Source organism: Petromyzon marinus, chromosome 73 (assembly GCF_048934315.1).
Source record: "Petromyzon marinus isolate PM22_M1 ecotype Great Lakes invasive population chromosome 73, UKy_Petmar_22M1.pri1.0, whole genome shotgun sequence".
Taxonomy (NCBI): Eukaryota; Metazoa; Chordata; class Hyperoartia; order Petromyzontiformes; family Petromyzontidae; genus Petromyzon; species Petromyzon marinus.
In genome coordinates this window covers 8,356,290-8,378,035 of record NC_133739.1, presented here as the reverse complement: position 1 = coordinate 8,378,035, position 21,746 = coordinate 8,356,290, and the positions used below count along the sequence as shown (strand labels likewise).

General features: G+C 47.9%; 1 protein-coding gene across 4 annotated transcripts in view; it reads right to left on the bottom strand.

Annotated features, from left to right (window-relative positions):
- The window catches only part of LOC116958165 (uncharacterized), a 45,460-nt gene that overhangs the window by 17,227 nt on the left and 6,487 nt on the right, over positions 1–21,746 (bottom strand). Inside the window, exons 1-4 of one of the 4 annotated variants that reach the window (XM_076055922.1) lie at positions 17,918–18,038; positions 17,538–17,601; positions 13,651–14,348; positions 2,757–4,953 (exon numbers count right to left, since the gene is read on the bottom strand). The exons of 1 other annotated variant lie outside the window; for it this stretch is intronic. In XM_076055922.1, the coding sequence (XP_075912037.1) occupies positions 3,956–4,953; positions 13,651–14,320 (1,668 nt within the window). In that variant the 5' untranslated portion in view covers positions 14,321–14,348; positions 17,538–17,601; positions 17,918–18,038 and the 3' untranslated portion in view covers positions 2,757–3,955. Of the gene's footprint in view, positions 1–137; positions 267–2,756; positions 4,954–13,650; positions 14,349–17,537; positions 17,602–17,917; positions 18,047–21,746 lie in introns of those variants that run through there. 2 more of the 4 variants (XM_076055920.1, XM_076055918.1) reach the window with 2 other exon arrangements.

The window sequence follows — 21,746 nt, the reverse complement described above, 5'->3', positions numbered from 1 at the left end:
CCTGGCCATCGCTTCCATGCTCGCTGCTACTCAATTGACATCCCTAGGAGAGAGAGAGCGAGGCTCTACCTCGGTAAACAACAACCACCACCACAACAACCACAAAAACCACCACAACCGCGATGAGAATTTCTCACCTCGGAATTCAGTGCAGGGGCAGAGCAGCAACTTCCTGTTATCTCGTGACGTCACGCGGCAGCAGGAGGTGACATGACGTAATGTCACCTGCTACTGCCGCGTGACGTACCACGCCCCTCCCACAATGAGCGGGGCCGTACTTGAGTATATTATGTTAATGAGCCCGGCCCATATGTAGAGGGCTGGGGCGTAGGTGCTGAACCCGTCGCGACAGCTTTCACGAATTAATTATGTTAATGATCCGCCAGTCACTGGGCGTGGCCTTGCCCAAATATGATTCTACTTGAACAGAAAACGGCAAGGACCAGGCAGAGGTGACGTCACGTTCAAGGGCGCCTTGGACGGAGTGGGGCGAACACCTTGGTGACATAACGTCACTAGCGAGGTACACCTCCCCCTGGCGTTTTACGCCGATGAGGTAATGCTGAGTGGTGACGTCACAGAGAGGTGTTGGAGTTTAAGTTGATTTAGATTCATTTTCCATTGCTCCCTCCCTTGAACAGAGACCCCTTTGGTGTGTGGACACTGTGTGTGTACACTGTGTGTGTGTGTACACTGTGTGTGTGTTTGTGTACACTGTGTGTGTGTGTTTGTACACTGTGTTTGTACACTGTGTGTGGACACTGTGTTTGTGTGTACACTGTGTGTGTACACTGTGTGTGTGTACACTGTGTGTGTACACTGTGTGTGTGTGTACACTGTGTGTGTACACACTGTGTGTGTACACAGTGTGTGTGTGTGTGTACACTGTGTGTGTGTACACTGTGTTTGTGTGTACACTGTGTTTGTGTGTACACTGTGTTTGTGTGTACACTGTGTGTGTACACTGTGTGTGTGTACACACTGTGTGTTTGTGTGTGTACACTGTACACGTACACACTGTGTGTGAACGTACACACTGTGTGTGTGTACGTACACACACACAGTGTGTGTGTGTGTACACTGTGTGTGTGTGTGTGTACACTGTGTGTGTACCCACTGTGTGTGTGTACACAGTGTGTACGTGTACACTGTGTGTACACGTACACACTGTGTGTACACTGTATTTGTGTACACTGTGTTTGTGTACACTTTGTGTGTACACACTGTGTGTGTGTGTGTACACTGTGTGTATACACTGTGTTTGTACACTGTGTGTTTGTACACTGTTTGTGTGTACACTGTGTGTGTGTACACTGTGTGTGTACACTGTGTGTGCGTTTGTACACCGTGTGTTTGTACACTGTGTGTGCGTACATACAAACTGTGTGCGTGTACGTACATACTGTGTGTGTGTACGTGCATACTGTGTGTGTGTACACTGTGTGTGTACACTGTGTGTGTACACTGTGTGTGTGTACAGTGTGTGTACACTGTGTGTGTATGTACACTGTGGTGGGCACAGTCATCTCAGTCAGTCGACAAATGGCATCTTTTCATCAATTTATTATTTTCCAATTTTGTTATTTTCTATCTACGTGACTTTACCGAAAGAACCAAGAATATGGATGCGCATTCTCTATTTATTGCAGAGGTTCAAGGATCAAATCGAACAGGCACACCTGGCTACCCCAGTAACATTCACCACAATGTGCGCAGTCTGCTTCACGGCAGATGTAAAAACATAGCGTTGTGTCATTCACGACGCACAGGTCATTGCATGTCGGTGTCACGGTCAAAATTGTGGCAATTCCCAACATTATCCAGAAACTACACAACGGAGATGGCGCGTCAATGATCGCCCCCTACCGACAGACTCATGTCCACGTGCAGGCCGGTGCAGGGCCACCTTGTGCCACACAGGGGCAGCTGCCACTTAGGGGGAGGCGTCCTTCGATTGTTTGAGATGAGATTCGATACGAAACACACAATTAGGCAAGCGACTTATGCGTGCAAATATGATGTTGGTAACGTAGTGAAATGCTTGGGAGTTTCATCGTCTCTCGCTCCCGCCGACAGATGGTACCCAGCCAACAGCTCCACAGATACCAGCCGCTCCTCCTGTGCAGGTTCTGCTACGTACGGTGCGAAAGAAGTTCAATGTACACACAGAGACTCGCACACAGGGAGACCCACAGATTAGAATGGTTGGCTACGTACGGTGCGAAAGAAGTTCCAGATACACACAGAGACTCGGAGCAAGTTTGAGTCGCGTGCAGTCGTGGGCCCGTGAAAGTTGAACGGGCGCATGTTGCTACTGTCGGTAGTTGAATACAGTTGGAAAGACGCTGATAGAGACACACACAGAGACTGACAAGAGAGAGGTGGACATACAGAGACAAGAGGAAGACGTAAATAAAGATAGAGACGACAGAGACACAGTCAGCGAGAGAGAGAGACACAGAGTGGAACAGAGACACAGACGGACAGAGATGTGGAATCCAACACACACTTAACTCGCTCCATTGAAAGAGATTCCTCAATATTTGCCCATCCCCGAAATTAAGTCGTCCTAGTTTGTATTTATTTCATTGTGTGTGGTGTGTCCGTGTAAGCAATGTGGGACATCGATGTACACGGATATGAACAATCTCAGCCTCGTCTCGATCCCGCGATCCCAACCAGGTTAAAGTCCGCATCGAACGGAACCCCTGGCAAGGCCATCTACTTGACGAGAGAAAATTCAACCGAAATATCGATTACAATTAAGAAGCTTTTAATGAAGAAATACAATTATCTAATTGAAAACATAACACAATTCAAAGTTCTTTCATTTTCAAACTTCAAAACGGAGCATCGGGAGCTTGCGTGGAGGCATCGTTCGTGTGCAATTTTTTCCGTGACTTTCCTGGCCCAAGGCCGTAAATGGTTGCGAGGGGCACCGCAGGCAGTCAGGTTTGCTTCCAGCCCTTGGTTGTGAACATCCAGACGTTAATCAGCAAGGACCATTTCATGTCCTAGTTCGACAAAATTTACGTCAACACGTAATACAAAATTATAATTCGTGTTGTAGAGAATGTATCTCCTCTACGTGTAACTTTTGAGTGGTATGCCTTGTAACTGATGAATGATCCGAGTGTGCTCCCTATTTCAAAGACAATGAGTTGCTCCAGACGAAGATGCTTCCTGAAAAAACAAAAATACCCTTTGACCTGTATCACAAGAACAATGAGTCTCACCTGAGTTATCTGTACAGGTTACTTCCAAAACACACTTTGTCCTAACATCACTTATTCAATGTTTGACCCTTATAGACAATGTTACAAGTACGCACACAATCGGACGAGTATTCATTCTAAATTATTGACAGGCATATTAACAAAATTGAATTACTGCAGTGAAATATACTGCATCAGGTTACATCGTACTAACAAGAAGCTATTTTTTAAAAAATACGCTTAACAGTGTATGTACAACATACCATTATGCCATTCAAAAACGGGTAGGCCATTGCATGCTGGCGTCTGGGTCAAAATTTATCAAGTTCTAAACATTACCTACAAACTCCACAACTGAGATGCCACATCAACCATCGGCCCCTACTGACAAGCTCTTCTCCAGATGCAGGCCGGTGCAGGGCCAACACCTTGTACCACACAGGGGAAGCTGCTACTTGGGGGTGCTCTTCGAGTGTTTGAGCCGAGATACCACACAAAACTCCGAATTGCCAGAGGCGATTAAGCAAGCACCATATAAATGGAATTATTAGAACCTTGCGAATGCTTGGGAGCTTATTGGCTCTCGCTCATGGTTAGAGATCTACGCAACCCACAGGTCCACAAAGACTGGCCGCTCTGACCCTGCAGGTTGAACCTAGGAATTGAGTGTTCAACTTCACATTCTTGTCATTAAAGGCCTGTGACAAAGGTGCATCTATTGGAGCGATATCTTCTCAAGCTTACACATCTACCGGGTCTCCATTTGACTTTGTATTGTCTCGGAGGAAGTCCACCCACACCTCCACTTCCACAAACTGCTGGGAGTTGCCTCGCTCTGCCTCACAGTCAGAAGTCTCCTCCTGCTTCACGTTGCCTCCATCGATGTGAAGGTCCGATTTTGGAGTTGAATCTTCATCTTCACATTTTACCTTCACTTCTTCGCTCTTCACCATCACTTCTTCACATTTCACCTTCACCTCTTCATATTTCACCTCGATGCCTTTAAAAGTGTCCAAGCTGGGATTTTCTTCCGGTTCTTGTTTCATGAGGGATGGGCTCATTGCGGCACTTTGACTTTCACAAGCTGATTGCAGACTCCACTCCTTGTGGATCTTCTGATCCTTGTGTGTCCTCTGGTGTACATGAAGATTTGGTGACTGTGCAAACGCTTTCCCACACACACTGCACTTGAAGGGTTTCTCTCCCGTGTGTGTTCTCTGGTGTACATGAAGATTTGATGAACGTGAAAACGCCTTCCCACACACACTGCACTTGAAGGGTTTCTCTCCTGTGTGTGTTCTCTGGTGTACATGAAGATTTGGTGAACGTGAAAACGCCTTCCCACACACACTGCACTTGAAGGGTTTCTCTCCTGTGTGTGTTCTCTGGTGTGCTACAAGAGGAGATGAATCTGAAAACGCCTTCCCACACACACTGCACTTGAAGGGTTTCTCTCCCGTGTGTGTTCTCTCATGTACATGAAGTTGTGGTGACTGTGCAAACGCCTTCCCACACACACTGCACTTGAAGGGTTTCTCTCCCGTGTGTGTTCTCTGGTGTACATGAAGACTTGGTGACTGTGCAAACGCCTTCCCACACACACTGCACTTGAAGGGTTTCTCTCCCGTGTGTGTTCTCTGGTGTACTTGAAGATGTGGTGACCGTGAAAACGCCTTCCCACACACACTGCACTTGAAGGGTTTCTCTCCCGTGTGTGTTCTCTGGTGCCGTGTCAAATGTGCAGGACGATCCGGGCTGTATGCACCGAGCTGCGCCGAGTGCCTTTGCTCCATCAGAACAATTCTGCAGAGGAAGCGACAGCTGCAGACATAAAAAAAGAATATCCACACGTCAGTATCGATGCACAGAGGAATGCATTTATACAGTCACACGTGACTTACACGTCTATACTTATTCATATATTCATGATATAGTGAAGACGTGTCCCAAATTCATCACACGGGCTGTTATGGCACACAAGGAGGGGGCACATGGTCATAAATGTGCCTGGAAGCCCTCGTATCTTCAAAATGAATGTTAACCCAAAACTCCGAGCACACAATTTCGGCTGTCTGGCTTCAAAAGGAATATTCATGAAAGCTAAATTCAGCTGACATAGCAAAGGGTGTTGAAAATAATACTATTTGTGGTATGCATAAATGCATAAATCGCAACTTAGAGGTGTGAAAGTAGGGCACAGATGTCTTTGAATGCTGGGATGAACAGTTCCGACTTTAGCTGCACGTGTGCTGTGATAACTTCCCGACTACATTCTTACAAAGAGTTACAGAGGAAAACAGAAATAAAATACTCTTTTGATATAACCTCCGTGCTCAATAGAGTTAATAGACTTTACTGAAAATAAAACTTGACCCTTTCACAGGATTTTCAGGTAGGGGGGGGGGGGCAACCCCTTTCAGCAATGAAAAACGATAGTTGTTAATAAGTAAGGAGTTGTTAGTAAGGAGTTGTTAGTAAGTAAGGAGTTGTTAGTAATTAAGGAGTTGTTAGTAAGGAGTTGTTAGAAAGTAACGAGTAGTTAGTGAGGAGTTGTTAGTAAGTAAGGAGCTGTTCGTCAATAGTTGTTAGTAAATAAGGAGTTGTTAGTCAGGAGTTACTAAGTAAGGACTTGTCCTATGCTTTTTATTCGACGCGTGTGAAAGGCATCGCGCTCGCTGAAGGTGTTTGCCTTCAGGGAAGTCGTGTACTGTATACGCAACTGCGCACAATTCTGTGAGTCGCTTGTAACTGCTTTGCCCTTACTTATTGCCAAATATGAACACGGACTGTTGTCCTCTCATAGAGTCCCTGGCACGTAATATGCCACACGGTGGCAGTGGAGGTCGCACAATGCTGATTCATCTATAATTATAAAAGGGAAATTTGTGAATTTGTGTCTGTTTGAAATGTTCAGTATACTTGCCGACATGCAACACAAACTGGAAATTTGGCACGTGAGTAGCTTCCAGACTGGACACAATGCACAAAGTATTACAATAGCCGTCATATCTGAGATGTCACCCTATGCGGCAGCGTTACGCAGTGTGCCTGCTGACGTCACGCATACCCCCCCACCAACACTCCGCGAAGACCGTGTTTTAATCCAAGACAAGAATCAAAGTCCCGGGCAAAGCCGGGTAGTAAAGCTAGTCTACATATAAAAGGGAAATGTGTGGATACGGGTGTGTCTGGTCGAAATGTTTAGCATAATTCCCAAACAGGCTACACACTTGAAATTTGTCATGTGGGTAGGTTCCATACTGTGCACAATGAAAAAAGTATAAAAATAGACTTTTGTATTTTGTATGACCATGAAGTTTGTGGCGTCAACCCGCAACACACCTGAGTTAAGCGCTCTGCAATGCTTAGAGCTGTTAACAGCGTGCCGGGAGATTTTAGGTGGCGCTTCGCTCCTGGCCGATGAAGCCATTGGTTTCTCGGAGTTTCAATACATATCCTCCGTGCGAAGAACGGGTAGAACTGCTATCTTAAATATGAATCAGAACATTACATTTGTTTGTTTGTGTGAAGCAGCAAAACCTCTCCAACGCTGAGCTCTGGCGTCGTGAAATTTTCACAGCTTATGCCGTCTGCAATTTCTAAGTGAACGTGACTATTTTCAGCTCGCCACGTCATTCCCTTCCCTAGTGGCAAAAATCGACCTTGCGTAGAAGTGGATTAAGGTTAAATTTCCTCGAGTGAAAACATCCCAGTTAGGTAACTTGATTTGTTTCGGCTTTTTGCTTTCTTGAAAGCATCAACATTTTTAAGGGTTTTTCAGTGAAATATAAGGGAATATGAAATTTATCCAAGACAAGAATCCAAGTCCCGGATGAAGCCGGGTAGTGAAGCTAGTTACTAATAAACCCCAATGATCCTATTGAAATTATGGATTTCGATCGGATCGTTGGGGGGCACGTGCCTACCCCACCCCCACTGGCTCCACCACTGTCACGCACTGGCACGGTTCACAGGTGGTGGTGTGTCCAGAGCAACGCCTGGCCACCTTCACCTGCTCAGAATTCATGCTTCCTCACTCCACCAAGTAGAGTGAACACCGCCACGTGTCTAGAGTGAACACCACCACGCATCCAGAGTGAACACCGCCACGCGTCCAGAGTGAACACCGCCACGTGTCCAGAGTGAACACCGCCACACGTCAAAAGTGAACACCGCCACGCGTCCAGAGTGAACACCGCCACGTGTCTAGAGTGAACACCGCTACGCGTCCAGAGTGAACACCGCCACGCGTCCAGAGTGAACACCGCCACGCGTCCAGAGTGAACACCGCCACGCGTCTAAAGTGAACACCGCCACGCGTCCAGAGTGAACACCGCCACGTGTCTAGAGTGAACACCGCCACGCGTCCAGAGTGAACACCGCCACGTGTCTAGAGTGAACACCGCCACGCTGTTGACGAGCCTCACCTTGTGTTGTGTTTTGGGCAAGTCGCTTCTGAAAACAAAAAGCGGTACAGCAGCTCAAGTGGGCTTGGCCTGGTGTAAAAAAAAATGAAAAAAAAACCGCGTGAATATTTAAAAGTAAAACAAAGTGACAAAGTGGCGAGCCGCCTGAAGACAAATTTAACTTAAGTGAGATAATTGAAGCAAACGCGATCAGGCGAGGGCAGGACGCAAGGCCCTGCGTGGCTAGGCCCCGCGCTGTAAAGTTTCAACCTGGACATCGCTTCCATGCTCGCTGCTACTCAATTGACATCCCTACGAGAGAGAGCGAGGCTCTACCTCGGTAAACAACAACCACCACCACCACCATAACAACCACTACCACAACCGCGATGAGAATTTCCCACCTCGGATTTCAGTGCACTGGCGGAGCAGCAGCTTCCTGTTATCTCGTGATGTCACGCGGCAGCAAGAGGTGACATGACGTCACTTGTGGGGACGATAACACTTCCCTCCCACAATGAGCGCCTCCGTACGTGAATAGATTGTTAATGAACCGCCAGTCACTGTGCGTGGCCATGCCCATATATGGATTCTACTTGAACAGTAAACGGCGACCCAGGCAGAGGTGACGTCACGTTCAAGGGCGCCTTGGTCGGGGTGGGGTGAACACTTTGGTGACATGACGTCACTAGAGAGGTACACCTCCCCCTGTCGTTTCACGCTAATAAGGTAATGCTGAGTGGTGACGTCACAGAGAGGTGTTGGAGTTGAAGTTGATTTACATTCATTTTCCATTGCTCCCTCCCTTGAACAGAGACCCCTTGGGTTTGTGTACACTGTGTGTGTGTGTGTACACTGTGTGTGTTTGTGTACACTGTGTGTGTACACTGTGTTTGTGTACAATGTGTTTGTGTGTACACTGTGTGTGTACATTGTGTGTGTGTACACGGTGTGTGTGGATACACTGTGTGTACACTGTGTTTGTACAGTGTGTGTGTGTGTACACTGTGTGTTTGTACACTGTGTGTGTTTGAACACTGTGTGTGTTTGTATACTGTGTGTGTGTACGTACAAACTGTGTGTGTGCACGTACATACTGTGTGTGTACGTACATACTGTGTGTGTGTACACTGTGTGTACAGTGTGTGTACACTGTGTGTGTGTGTACACTGTGTTTGTACAGTGTGTGTATGTACACTGTGTGTGTGTACACTGTGTGTGTGTACACTGTGTGTGTGTACACTGTGTGTGTGTTTGTACACTGTGTGTTTGTACACTGTGTGTGTTTGTATACTGTGTGTGTGTACGTACAAACTGTGTGTGTGTACGTACACACTGTGTGTGTACGTACATACTGTGTGTGTGTACACTGTGTGTGTGTACACGGTGTGTGTGTGTACACTGTGTGTGTACACTGTGTGTGTGTGTACACTGTGTGTGTACACTGTGTGTGTGTACACTGTGTGTGTGTACACTGTGTGTGTACACTGTGTGTGTACACTGTGTGTGTACACTGTGTGTGTACACTGTGTGTGTGTACAGTGTGTGTACACTGTGTGTGTGTACACTGTGGTGGGCACAGTCATCTCAGTCAGTCGACAAATGGCATCTTTTCATGAATTTATTATTTTCCAATTTTTTTATTTTCTATCTACGTGAATTTACCGAAAGAACCAAGAATATGGTAGTGCATTCTCTATTTATTGCAGAGGTTCAAGGTTCAAATCAGACAAGCACACCTGGCTACCCCAGTAACATGCACCACAATATGCGCAGTCTGCTTCACGGCAGATGTAAAAACATAGCGTTGTGTCATTCACGACGCACAGGTCATTGCATGTCGGTGTCACGGTCAAAATTGTGGCAATTCCAAATATTATCCAGCAACTAAACAACGGAGATGGCGCGTCAATGATCGCCCCCTACCGACAGACTCATGTCCACGTGCAGGCCGGTGCAGGGCCACCTTGTGCCACACAGGGGCAGCTGCCACTTAGGGAGAGGCGTCCTTCGATTGGTTGAGATGAGATTCGATACGAAACACACAATTAGGCATGCAACTTACGAGTGCAAATATGATGTTGGTAACGTAGTGAAATGCTTGGGAGCTTCATCGTCTCTCGCTCCCGCCGACAGATGGTACCCAGCCAACAGCTCTACAAATACCAGCTGCTCCTCCTGTGCAGGTTCTGCACAGAGCAAGTTTGAGTCGCGTGCAGTCGTGGGCCCATGAAAGTTGAACGGGCGCATGTTGCTACTGTCGGTAGTTGAATACAGTTGGAAAGACGCTGATAGAGACACACACACAGACTGACAAGAGAGAGAGGTGGACAGACACAGACAAGAGGAAGACAGAATGAAAGATACAGAGACCACAGAGACACAGTCAGCGAGAGAGAGACACAGAGGGGAACAGAGACACAGACGGACAGAGAGATGTTGAATCGAGCACAAACTTAACTCGCTCCATTGAAAGAGATTCCTCAATCTTTGCCCATCCCCGGAATTAAGTCGTTCTAGTTTCTATTTATTTCATTGTGTGTGGTGTGTCCGTGTAAGCAATGTGGGACATCGATGTACACGGATATGAACAAGCTCAGCAGACAAGACGTCTTTCATATCCTTTGGTTCTTTCGGTAAATTCACGCAGGTAGAAATAAACGAAAAAAATCAATCGCGACGTTTCGATCGCAACACCAGAGGTCGTCCTCAGGCGAAAACATCCAGACATTGTCGCGGCAGAAGTCACGTGAGCTACGGCACGTGACAAAGATAAGGTGACTCCCCCCCCAACGTGGCTCGCCCTGCTCAGCTGAGCATCGTTTTAATGCGGTGGGCTCACGCGAAATTGATTTTTGTAAGACGAAGGTACTTTGAAAACCCACTGGCTATTCTTTTTTATGCAAGTGTTGTGTCCTTAACTAATCACACGGAGACGTCTGGTTGAGGCAACGCGTTTATTATAACAACTCTTTCAAACTCGGCTCTACACAATACCGTAACACGACAGGGGTATGGCCCCTTCCACCCGATAGCCTCCGGGAGCGACAGCCTCCCTTCTATTGCAGCCTGCACACTCTGGGCTCTGCTACCCACGGGATCCCTTAGCCCGGCGTTAAGGGAAGACTGGACGACCCGTCCCAGCCCGGGTACGGGAGCTCACCTCTGGTCCGCTACAACCCGGCTCTGGCTAGAGCTCGGGGAGGGTCCCAGCGTGTCCGAGCCACCTTTGGTCCGCTACAACCCGGCTCTAACAAGAGCCTCGGTTGAGGGTTCCCGGGTGCTGGTCCAGTCTTCAGGTCTTTGGATGTCTTCAGGCTTGAGTTGGTGAACACTGCCTCGGCCCGTCCAGAGGGCCGGCCTTTTATCCCCAGGTCGGGGTCACCCCTCCACTCCTGACCTCCCCCCCCCCCCCCCCTCCCAGAAGCTTCTGGAAGGTCTTATCTTAAGGGGACTTAGGGACGGGTGGGGGGTCAGGGGTGTGAGTCTCCGGTCACGGGGGGGGGGGGGGCAGGGGTTTACTTTGGTCGACCCCTACACACCTCGCTCTCTCTCGGCTGCCCCCTGCTGACCCGTGAACGTGGTGGCAGGTCAGCTGACAGCGCCTTGTTATGGCGCTTACGCACAACTTCACGTGACTCACGCTGTACGTTCCATCGTTTTCATGCAGGGGGCGCTGCAGACCTCTACGCGCCCCCTGCATGAACGACGGAGACGCAGGGACAGACGTTCGATCACGTTGGAATCGATCTGCAGACGGCGGTCTTCTCGCACGGCCAGCAGCTCTGTGTCGCCTCGTCTCGATCCCGCGATCCCAACCAGGTGAAAGTCCGCATCGAACCGAACCCCCGGCAAGGCCATCTACTTAACGATGAGAGAAAATTCATGCGAAATATCGATTTCAATTAAGAAGCTTTTAATGAAGAAATACAATTATCTAATTGAAAACATAACACAATTCAAAGTTGTTTCATTTTCAAACTTCAAAACGGAGCATCGGATGCTTGCGTGGAGACGTCGTTCGTCTGCAATTTTTTCCGTGACTTTCCTGGCCCAAGGCCGTAAATGGTTGTGAGGGGCACCGCAGGCAGTCAGGCTTGCTTCAAGCCCTTGGTTGTGAACATCCAGACGTTAATCAGCAAGGAGCATTTTACGTCCTAATTCGACAAAATCTACGTCAACACGTAATACAAAATTATAATTTGTGTTGTAGAGAATGTATCTCCTCTACGTGTAACCTTTGAGTGGTATTCCTTGTAACTGATTAATGATCCGAGTGTGCTCCCTATTTCAAAGACAATGAGTTGCTCCAGAGGGAGATGCTTCCTGAAAATACAAAAATACCCTTTGACCTGTATCACAAGAACAATGAGTCTCACCTGAGTTATCTGTACAGGTTATTTCCAAAACAGACTTTGTCCTAACATCACTTATTCAATGTTTGACCCATAGACATAGTTACATGTACGCACACAATCAGACAAGTATTAATTCTAAATTATTGACAGGCATATTAACAAAATTGAATTACTGCAGTGAAATATACTGCATCAGGTTACATCGTACTAACAAGAAGCTATTTTTTAAAAATACGCTTAACAGTGTATGTACAACATACTATTGCGCCATTCAAAACGAGTAGGCCATTGCATGCTGGCGTCTCGGTCAAAATTGAGCCAATTCTAAACATTCCTGTAGTGGGTTCCCAGGACACGGAGACGGTTGAGTAGAGGCAGCACTATTTATTGAACAAGGGGTCACACCTGAAGGGGCAGCGGCCCCTTCACCCATATACACTCAGGGATAACACCAGGCTATCTACCCTAAGGCCTAGGCTCCCGATTCCTCCAGCTATAGGCACTAGAGGAGGCTATCTGATCTGGGCCTGGTCAGACACAGATCTCGGCACTCCACCAACCAGACCAGCCCTTAAAAGGACTCTGGCTCTGGGGCTCAGGGGCCGCACCACTGGCTTGCTGTGCCGGCCCTGAAAAGGACAGCGGTCACAGGAGTCCCAGGGTCTATCCTAGCAGGCCTTCCTTCTTCACTGGCTCTTCAGTCTTGGCCCCAACACACTGCCCCGAGCTCTCTGGCTCCCCGCCCTTTATACCCATAACCCACTGAGGGTGGAGCCATAGCGGACGTGGTTGTAGCCACCAAGGTGTGGTTGTGCCTCACCTTCCCACACCGAGTGTTTCTTTCCCATAACACCCTACACCTACAAACTCCACAACTGAGATGCCACATCAACCATCGCCCCCTACTGACAAGCTCTTGTCCACATGCAGGCCGGTGCAGGGCCACCATCTTGTAGCACACAGGGGCAGCTGCTACTTGGGGGTGCTCTTCGCGTGTTTGAGACGAGAAATAACACAAAACTCCGAATTGCCAGAGGCGATTAAGCAAGCACCGTATAAATGGAATTATCAGAACCTTGTGAATGCTTGGGGGCTTATTGGCTCTCGCTCATGGTTAGAGATCTACGCAACCCACAGGTCCACAAAGACTGGCCGCTCTTACTCTGCAGGTTGAACCTAGGAATTGAGTGTTCAACTTTACATTCTTGTCATTAAAGGCCTGTGACAAAGGTGCATCTATTGGAGCGACATCGTCTCAAGCTTACATATCTACCAGGTCTCCATTTGACTTTGTATTGTCTCGGAGGAAGTCCACCCACACCTCCACTTCCACAAACTGCTGGGAGTTGCCTCGCTCTGCCTCACAGTCAGAATTCTCCTCCTGCTTCACGTTGCCTCCATCGATGTGAAGGTCTGATTTTGGAGTTGAATCTTCATCTTCACATTTTACCCTCACTTCTTCGCTCTTCACCATCACTTCTTCACATTTCACCTTCACCTCTTCATATTTCACCTCGATACCTTTAAAAGTGTCCAAGCTGGGATTTTCTTCCGGTTCTTGTTTCATGAGGGATGGGCTCATTGCGGCACTTTGACTTTCACAAGCTGATTTCAGACTCCACTCCTTGTGGATCTTCTGATGCTCGTGTGTTCTCTTGTGTACATTAAGATGTGATGACTGTGCAAACGCCTTCCCACACACACTGCACTTGAAGGGTTTCTCTCCCGTGTGTGTTCTCTGGTGTACAAGAAGATGTGGTGACTTTGAAAACGCCTTCCCACACACACTGCACTTGAAGGGTTTCTCTCCTGTGTGTGTTCTCTGGTGTACATGAAGACTTGGTGAATGTGAAAACGCCTTCCCACACACACTGCACTTGAAGGGTTTCTCTCCCGTGTGTGTTCTCTGGTGTACATGAAGATGTGGTGAATGTGAAAACGCCTTCCCACACACACTGCACTTGAAGGGTTTCTCTCCCGTGTGTGTTCTCTGGTGTACATGAAGATTTGGTGACTGTGCAAACGCCTTCCCACACACACTGCACTTGAAGGGTTTCTCTCCCGTGTGTGTTCTCTGGTGTACATGAAGATGTGGTGAATGTGAAAACGCCTTCCCACACACACTGCACTTGAAGGGTTTCTCTCCCGTGTGTGTTCTCTGGTGTACATGAAGATTTGGTGACTTTGCAAACGCCTTCCCACACACATTGCACTTGAAGGGTTTCTCTCCCGTGTGGGTTCTCTGGTGCCACGTGAAATGTGCAGTACTATCCGTGCTGTATGCACACCGGTCGCATTGATGCCTTTTTGCACCGAGCTGCGCCGAGTGCCTTTGCTCCATCAGACCAATTCTGCAGAGGAAGCGACAGCTGCAGACAAAAAAAAGGATATCCACACCATCTACACGTCAGTATCGATGCACAGCGGAATGCATTTATACAGTCACACGTGACTTACACGTCTATACTTATTCATATATTCATGATATAGTGAAAACGTGTCCCAAATTCATCACACGGGCTGTTATGGCACACAATGAGAGGGCAAATGGTCATAAACGTGCCTGGAGGTCCTCGTATCTTCAAAATGAATGTTAACCCAAAACTCCGAGCACACAATTTCGGCTGTCTGGCTTCAAAAGGAATATTTATGAAAGCTAAATTCAGCTGACGTAGCAAAGGGTGTTGAAAATAATACTATTTGTGTTAAGCAGAAATGCATAAATTAATGTTCAATCGCAACGTAGAGGTGTGAAAGCCAGGCACAGATGTCCTTGAATGCTGGGATGAACAGTTCCGACTTCAGCTGCACGTGTGCTGTGATAACTTCCTGACTACATTCTTACAAAGAGTTGCAGATGAAAACAAAAATAAACTACTGTTTTGATATAACCTCCGTGCCCAATAGAGTTAATAGACTTGACTGCAAATACAAACTTGACCCTTTCACACACTCAGAGGTAGAGCCAGGATATTCAGGTAGGGGGGGGGTAGCCCCTTTCAGCAATGAAATTGATAGGAGTTGTTAGTAAGTAAGGAGTTGTTAGTAAGGAGATATTAGTAAGGAGTTGTTAGTAAGGAGTTGTTGGTAAGGAGTTATTAGTAAGGAGTTGTTAGGAAGTAAGGAGTTGTTAGTCAGGAGTTGTTAGTAAGTAAGGAGTTGTTAGTCAGGAGTTGTTAGTAAATAAGGAGTTGTTAGTCAGGAGTTGTTACTAAGTAAGGACTTGTCCTATGCTTTTAATTCGACGCGTGTGAAAGGCATCGCGCTCGCTGAAGGTGTTTGCCTTCAGGGAAGTCGTGTACTGTATACGCAACTGGGCACAATTCTAAGAGTCGCTTGTAACTGCTTTGCCGTTACTTATTGCCAATTATGAACACGGACTGTTGTCCTCTCATAGAGTCCCTGGCAGGTAATAATATGCCACGCGGTGGCAGTGGGGGGGGGGGGGGGTCGCACAATGCTGATTGATCTATATTTATAAAAGGGAAATTTGTGAATGTGTGTCTGTTTGAAATGTTCAGCATACTTGCCGACATGCAACACAAACTGGAAATTTGGCATGTGGGTAGCTTCCAGACTGGACACAATGCACAAAGTATTAAAATAGCCATCATATCTGAGATGTCACCCTATGCGGCATCGTTACGCAGTGTGCCTGCTGACGTCACGCACACCCCCCCACCAACACTCCGCGAAGACCGTGTTTTAATCCAAGACAAGAATCAAAGTCCCGGGCAAAGCCGGGTAGTAAAGCTAGCCTATATATAAAAGGGAAATGTGTGGATACGTGTGTGTGTGTGTCTGTTCGAAATGTTTAGCATACTTCCCGACATACTACACACCTGAAATTTGGCATGTGGGTAGAGGTTCCATACCGTGCACAATGAAAAAAGTATAAAAATAGACTTTTGTATTTTGTATGACCATGAAGTTTGTGGCGTCAACCCGCAACACACCTGAGTTAAGCGCTCTGCAATGAATATAGAATTGAAGCTTTCGTGAATGCATAAATTACTCATTGGTTTTTTCGGTAAAGTCCCGTATGTAGAAATATAATAAAATTATATTAAAATAAATCACGACGTTTCGAACGCAACACAAGCGATCATCATCAGGTGTAAAAAACAAGTAGCGAGGGAGCACATAGGTTGACATCAACGCAACACATAGAGAGCGTTAAACTGCACGGAGGCAAATACAACAAGAAGATGAGAGACGAGAACTCAACAAACCTAAGAAAAATTACGTGATGCAAAACCAGTAGGACAACAACACAGTTAGACACTTGCCTGGTAGACCACGAATTTCAGAAGACTGCTAAATTTCGTGTTCATCCTCCGGGTTGAACAAACCAGCATAGACAAAGTGAACAGATACGAAGTACATGGTAGCAGAGATACATACACAGGGAAGAACATCCAGGGAAAGATGTATTTGGCAGCACAGATAGGGCTGTTAACAGCGTGCCGGGAGATTTTAGGTGGCGCTTCGCTCCTGGTCAAATGAAGCCATTGGTTTCTCGGAGTTTCAATACATATCCTCCGTGGGAAGAACGGGTAGAACTGCTATCTTAAATATGAAGCAGAACATTACATCTGTTTGTTTGTGTGAAGCAGCAAAAACCTCTCCCAACACTGAGCTCTGGCGTCGTGAAATTTTAACAGCTTATGCCGTTTGGAATTTCTAAGTGAACGCGACTATTTTCAGCTCGCCACGTCATTATTCCCTTCCCGAGTGGCCAAAATCGACCTTGCGTAGTAGTGGATTAAGGTAAAATTTCCTTGAGTGAAAACATCCGATTTAGGTAACTTGATTTGTTTCGCCTTTTTTCTTTCTCGCAAGCCTCAACATTTTTAAGGGTTTTTCAGTGAAATATAAGGGATATGAAATTTATCCAAGACAAGAATCCAAGTCCCAGGCAAAGCCGCTAGTGTAGCTAGTTACTAATAAACCCCAATGATCCTATCGAAATTAGGGATTTCGATCGGATCGTTGGGGGGCACGTGCCTACCCCACCCCCACTGGCTCCACCACTGTCACGCACTGGCATGGTTCACAGGTGGTGGTGTGTCCAGACCCATGCCTGGCCACCTTCACCTGCTCAGAATTCATGCTCCCTCACTCCACCAAGTAGAGTGAACACCGCCACGCGTCCATAGTGAACACCGCCACGCGTCCAGAGTGAACACCGCCACGCGTCCAGAGTGAACACCGCCACGTGTCCAGAGTGAACACCGCCACACGTTTAGAGTGAACACCGCCACGTGTCCAGAGTGAACACCGCCACGCGTCCAGAGTGAACACCGCCACGCGTCCAGAGTGAACACCGCCACGCGTCCAGAGTGAACACCGCCACGCGTCTAGAGTGAACACCGCCACGCGTCTAGAGTGAACACCGCCACGCGTCTAGAGTGAACACCGCCACGCGTCCAGAGTGAACACCGCCACGTGTCCAGAGTGAACACCGCCACGTGTCCAGAGTGAACACCGCCACGCGTCTAAAGTGAACACCGCCACGCGTCTAGAGTGAACACCGCCACGCTGTTGAGGAGCCTCACCTTGTGTTGTGGGCAGGTCGCTTCTGAAAACAAAAAGCGGTACAGCAGCTCAAGTGGGCTTGGCCTGGTGTAAAAAATAAAAATAAATAAAAACCTTGTGAATATTTAAAAGTAAAACAAAGTGACAAAGTGGCGAGCCGCCTGAAGACAAATTAAACTTAAGCGAGATAATTGAAGCAACAGCAATCAGGCGATGGCAGGAGGCAAGGCCCCGCGTGGTTAGGCCCCGCGCTGTGAAGTTTCAACCTGGACATCGCTTCCATGCTCGCTGCTACTCAATTGACATCCCTACGAGAGAGAGCGAGGCTCTACCTCGGTAAACAACAACCACCAGAACCACCACAACAACAACCACCACAACCGCGATGAGAATTTCTCACCTCGGAATTTAGTGCACGGGCAGAGCAGCAACTTCCTGTTATCTCGTGACGTCACGCGGCAGCAGGAGGTGATATGACGTCATGTCACCTTCTACTGCCGCGCGACGTTCCACACCCCTCCCACAATGAGCGGCTCTGTATGTGAAAATATTATGTTAATGAGCACGGCCCATATGTAGAGGGCTGGGGCGTGGGTGCTGAACCCGACGCAAAGGCTTTTAAGAATTAATTATGTTAATGATCCGCCTGTCACTGGGCGTGGCCTTGCCCAAATGTGGATTCTACTTGAACAGAAAACGGCAGGGACCCAGGCAGAGGTGACGTCACGTTCAAGGGCGCCTTGGACGGGGTAGGGTGTGTGTGTACGTACACTGTGTGTGTGTGTACACTGTGTGTGTGTACACTGTGTGTGTGTACACTGTGTGTTTGTACACTGTGTGTGTTTGTGTACACTATGTGTGTGTGTGTACACACTGTGTGTGTGTACACTGTGTGTGTGTGTACACTGTGTGTGTGTTTGTACACTTTGTGTGTGTTTGTACACTGTGTGTTTGTACACTGTGTGTACACAGTGTGTGTGTGTACACACTGTGTATTTGTACAATGTGTGTGTACACAGTGTGTGTGTGCACACTGTGTATGTGTGTACACTGTGTGTGTCTGTACACTGTGTGTGTACACCATGTGTGTGTTTGTACACAGTGTGTGTGTGTACACTGTTTGTGTGTGTGTACACTGTGTGTGTACACTGTGTTAGTACACTGTGTGTGTGTGTACACAGTGAGTGTGCACACTGTGTGTGTGTTTGTACACTGTGTGTGTACACAGTGTGTGTGTACACTGTGTGTGTACACTGTGTGTGTGTACACTGTGTGTGTGTACACTGTGGTGGGCACAGTCATCTCAGTCAGTCGACAAATGGCAACTTTTCATCAATTTATTATTTTCCAATTTTTTTGTTATTTTCTATCTACGTGACGTTACCGAAAGAACCAAGAATATAAATGTTAATCAGCTGCGCCACGCTGTGTGGGAGCTACCTGGCCTGTCGCTCCGCACGAAGCTGCGTGGAGCCCTCTGCATGGAAGTTCTGCGCCGGTGAGAAACTCTCTCAGGCCTCCCCACGCCTCCACGCAGATTGACGCGAGCCGAGTTGGTGGTGCATTCTATTTTGACTTAAAACTTTCGTGACTGGCAGGAATTTATATTCTTGGGTTCTTTCGGTAAAGTCGCGTAAATTTAAAAAAAACATGTTACATTAAAGAAAAATAAAATAATGACAATTTATTTTAAAATAACGCCGTTTTTATCTTCATTTTTGTTTTCTATTTACATGACTTTACCGAAAGAACCAAGAATATGGTAGCGCATTCTCTATTGCAGAGGTTCAAGGTTCAAATCCGACAGGCACACCTGGCTACCCCAGTAACATGCACCACAATATGCGCAGTCTGCTGCACGGCAGATGTAAAAACATAGCGTTGTGTCATTCACGACGCACAGGTCATTGCATGTCGGTGTCACGGTCAAAATTGTGGCAATTCCAAACATTATCCAGAAACTACACAACGGAGATGGCGCGTCAATGATCGCCCCCTACCGACAGACTCATGTCCACGTGCAGGGCGGTGCAGGGCCACCTTGTGCCACACAGGGGCAGCTGCCACTTAGGGGGAGGCGTCCTTCGATTGTTTGAGATGAGATTCGATGAGAAACACACAAATAGGCAAGCGACTTATGAGTGCAAATATGATGTTGGTAACGTAGTGAAATGCTTGGGAGCTTCATCGTCTTTCGCTCCCGCCGACAGATGGTACCCAGCCCACAGCTCCACAGATACCGGCCGTTCCTCCTGTGCAGGTTCAGCTACGTACGGCGCGAAAGAAATTCCAGACACACACAGAGACTCACACACAGAGAGACCCACAGATTAGCATGGTTGGCTACGTATGGTGTGAACAAAGTTCAACGTACACACAGAGACTCACACACAGAGAGACCCACAGATTAGCATGGTTGGCTACGTACGGTGCGAAAGAAGTTCCAGATACACACAGAGACTCGCACACAGAGAGACTCACAGATTGGCATGGTGGGCTACGTACGGTGGAAAGAAGTTCAACGTATACACAGAGACTCGGAGCAAGTTTGAGTTTCGTGCAGTCGTGGGCCCGTGAAAGTTGAACGGGCGCATGTTGCTACGGTTGGAAAGACGCTGATAGAGACACACACAGAGACTGACAAGAGAGAGAGAGAGGTGGACAGACACAGACAAGAAGAAAACAGAATGAAAGATACAGAGACCACAGAGACACAGTCAGCGAGAGAGAGACACAGAGGGGAACAGAGACACAGACGAACAGAGAGATGTTGAATCGAACACAAACTTAACTCGCTCCATTGAAAGAGATTCCTCAATCTTTGCCCATCCCCAGAATTAAGTCGTTCTAGTTTCTATTTATTTCATTGTGTGTGGTGTGTCCGTGTAAGTAATGTGGGACATCGATGTACACGGATATGAACAAGCTCACCAGACAAGACGTCTTTCATATCCTTTGGTTCTTTCGGTAAATTCACGCAGGTAGAAAAAAAATCAATCGCGACATTTCGATCGCAACACCAGCGTTCGTCCTCAGGCGAAAACATCCAGACATTGTCGCGGCAGAAGTCACGTGAGCTACGGCACGTGACAAAGATAAGGTGACCCCCCCCCCCCTGCCAACGTGGCTCGCCCTGCTCAGCTGAGCATCGTTGTAATGCGGTGGGCTCACGCGAAATTGATTTCTGTAAGACGAAGGTTCTTTGAAAACCCACTGGCTATTCTTTTTTATGCAAGTGTTGTGTCCTTAAGTAATCACACGGAGACGTCTGGTTGAGGCAACGCGTTTATTATAACAACTCTTTCAAACTCGGCTCTACACAATACCGTAACACGACAGGGGTACGGCCCCTTCCACCCGATAGCCTCCGGGAGCAACAGCCTCCCTTCTATTGCAGCCTGCACAATCCGGGCCCTGCTACCCACGGGATCCCTTAGCCCGGCGTTAAGGGAAGACTGGACGACCCGTCCCAGCCTGGGTACGGGAGCTCACCTCTGGTCCGCTACAACCCGGCTCTGGCTAGAGCTCGGGGAGGGTCCCAGAGTGTCCGAGCCACCTCTGGTCCACTACAACCCGGCTCTAAAAAGAGCCTCGGTTGAGGGTTCCCGGGTGTTGGTCCAGTCTTCAGGTCTTCGGATGTCTTCAGGCTTGAGTTGGTGAACACTGCCTCAGCCCGTCCAGAGGGCCGGCCTTTTATCCCCAGGTCGGGGTCACCCCCCCCACTCCCAGAACCTTCTGGAAGGTCTTATCTTAAGGGGCCTTAGGGATGTTTGGTCGACCCCTACGCACCTCGCTCTCTCTCTCGGATGCCCCCTGCTGACCCGTGAACGTGGTGGCAGGTCAGCTGACAGCGCCTTGATATGGCGCTTACGCACAACTTCACGTGACTCACGCTGCACGTTCCGTCGTTTTCATGCAGGGGGCGCTGCAGACCTCTACGCGCCCCCTGCATGAACGACGGAGGCGCAGGGACAGACGTTCGATCGCGTTTGAATCGATCTGCAGACGGCGGTCTTCTCGCACGGCCAGCAGCTCTGTGTCGCCTCGTCTCGATCCCGCGATCCCAACCAGGTGAAAGTCCGCATCGAACCGAACCCCCGGCAAGGCAATCCACTTAACGACTAGAGAAACTTCACACGAAATAGTGTAAAGTAACGCATTGTATAATTCAAAGGTGGAATTTGTCTATGGATATATTATGCCATGTTTCTTAGCTTGGAAGGTATAAT